General features: G+C 70.0%; 1 protein-coding gene across 1 annotated transcript in view; it reads left to right on the forward strand.

Annotated features, from left to right (window-relative positions):
- Positions 1-412: 412 nt before the first annotated feature.
- The window catches only part of LOC123254185 (calcineurin-binding protein cabin-1-like), a gene marked incomplete at its 5' end in the record, with an annotated part of 9471 nt that continues 8390 nt past the window's right edge, over positions 413-1493 (forward strand). Inside the window, 3 exons of the mRNA XM_044683240.1 lie at positions 413-624; positions 840-936; positions 1310-1480. Of these exons, the coding sequence (XP_044539175.1) occupies positions 413-624; positions 840-936; positions 1310-1480 (480 nt within the window). The remainder of the gene's footprint in view (positions 625-839; positions 937-1309; positions 1481-1493) is intronic.

A 1493-nucleotide genomic window follows, 5' to 3' on the forward strand; every position in this document is an offset into this window, starting at 1 on the left:
GGCAGCAAAGAAGCGTTTATTAAGGCTTCTGCAGTATATCAGGCACTGCAGGAAGTGCTGTTTGCAAATACAGTCTGACTAGGTCCTTACAGTAGCCTCGGGAGGTAGGTGCTCTTGGGGAAACTGAGGCAGGCAGCAGCGTCGTAACCGTCTGAGGCCACGTTAGAGCTTGGGGCTTCCTGACTCCAGGTCCCGTCCTCTGGGCACCCCTCGTGGCCTCAAGGAGAGCCCTGGGGCTGCCGGACCCAGGTGGAAGGTGCGGCCCTGCTGCAGCGGAGACTTTCCTGAGCGCCTCCCCCAGGCAGGGCCTCGCTCGGGCCTCCAGGACCCTCCAGAGCAGCGCGAGACAGGCCGAAGGGGGGAAGAGCCCCCTCGGCCGTCGGGCGGGTAACTAACCCCCGTCCGTGGGCAGCCGCGCCCGGCCCGGACCCTCACGGTGCCGGCCTCGACTTCTCTGCAGGGAATCTGGCGCATCCCTGTGGACGAGATCGACCGGCCGGGCAGCTTCGCGTCTCACATGAACCGCTCCATCGTCCTGCTGCTGCAGGTGCTGTCGCAGCTCAAGGACTATGGCACGCTGCTGAGGGTGTCCTCCATGCTGCAGAGGACGCCCGACCAGGGCAAGTGAGTGCCCCGCCGGCCGCCACCTCCGAGCGGCTCTGGGGAAGGGTCCGAGCCGGCCTCCTCTCGCTCCCTGGTTCGCTCCGGCTGAGCCTGGGTGGGAGGGAGGACGGGAGGGAGGAGGGATGGGGGAGCCCCCAAGCACCCCCCCAAGGCTGGCCCCGACCACGGAAGCTGGAAGCCGGCCCGGCACTTGACGTTCCGTCTCGCCACGGCAGGAAGTACTTGCGGGATGCGGACCGCCAGGTCTTGGCCCAGCGGGCCTTCGTCCTCACGGTGAAGGTGCTGGAGGAGACGCTGACTGAGCTGACTGAGGTGAGAGCCTCCCCCGGCCCGTGGCCTCCCGTCCTGCCTCTTGGCCAGCCGCCCGAGCCGGGCCATCTGGGCCCGGAGGGACGAGCGGGGAGGGCAGTCTTGCGGGCACCAGAGAGTGGCCGGGCCCGAATCGGAAGGGCCGAGCGGGCCGACTTCCCGGGCGGCGAGCCTCTTCCCTCGGCTCTGCCTTGGCCTTCTTCCCGGTTCCCTCCAGGGGCGTGAAGGCGCCAGGCCTGTCCTCGGCCTCATTTTCCCCTCTCCGGGCCTTTGCCCCGGCCTGCCCCCACCCCTGAAGTGCCGCCCCCATCTGGGCCCCCGACATCTCCACATGCTTCTCTGTGGCCGGACGGCGACGCTCCCCACCTTTCCCCAGGGCTCCGAGGGCCGCAGGATGACCACCGACATCTCCAGCAAGCCGGGCGCCGAGGACGGCGGCGAGGCCCTTCCCAAGAAGCCGGCTCTGTCCGACGGGGCCGCGGCTCCCGGCCACGGGCCTCCCCCCGCCGACCCGGCCGAGCCCGGCGCCCCGAAGGAGCGGCCCCGGGCGGGCCCCACGG

Source organism: Gracilinanus agilis, unplaced genomic scaffold (genome assembly GCF_016433145.1).
Source record: "Gracilinanus agilis isolate LMUSP501 unplaced genomic scaffold, AgileGrace unplaced_scaffold171, whole genome shotgun sequence".
Classification (NCBI taxonomy): Eukaryota; Metazoa; Chordata; class Mammalia; order Didelphimorphia; family Didelphidae; genus Gracilinanus; species Gracilinanus agilis.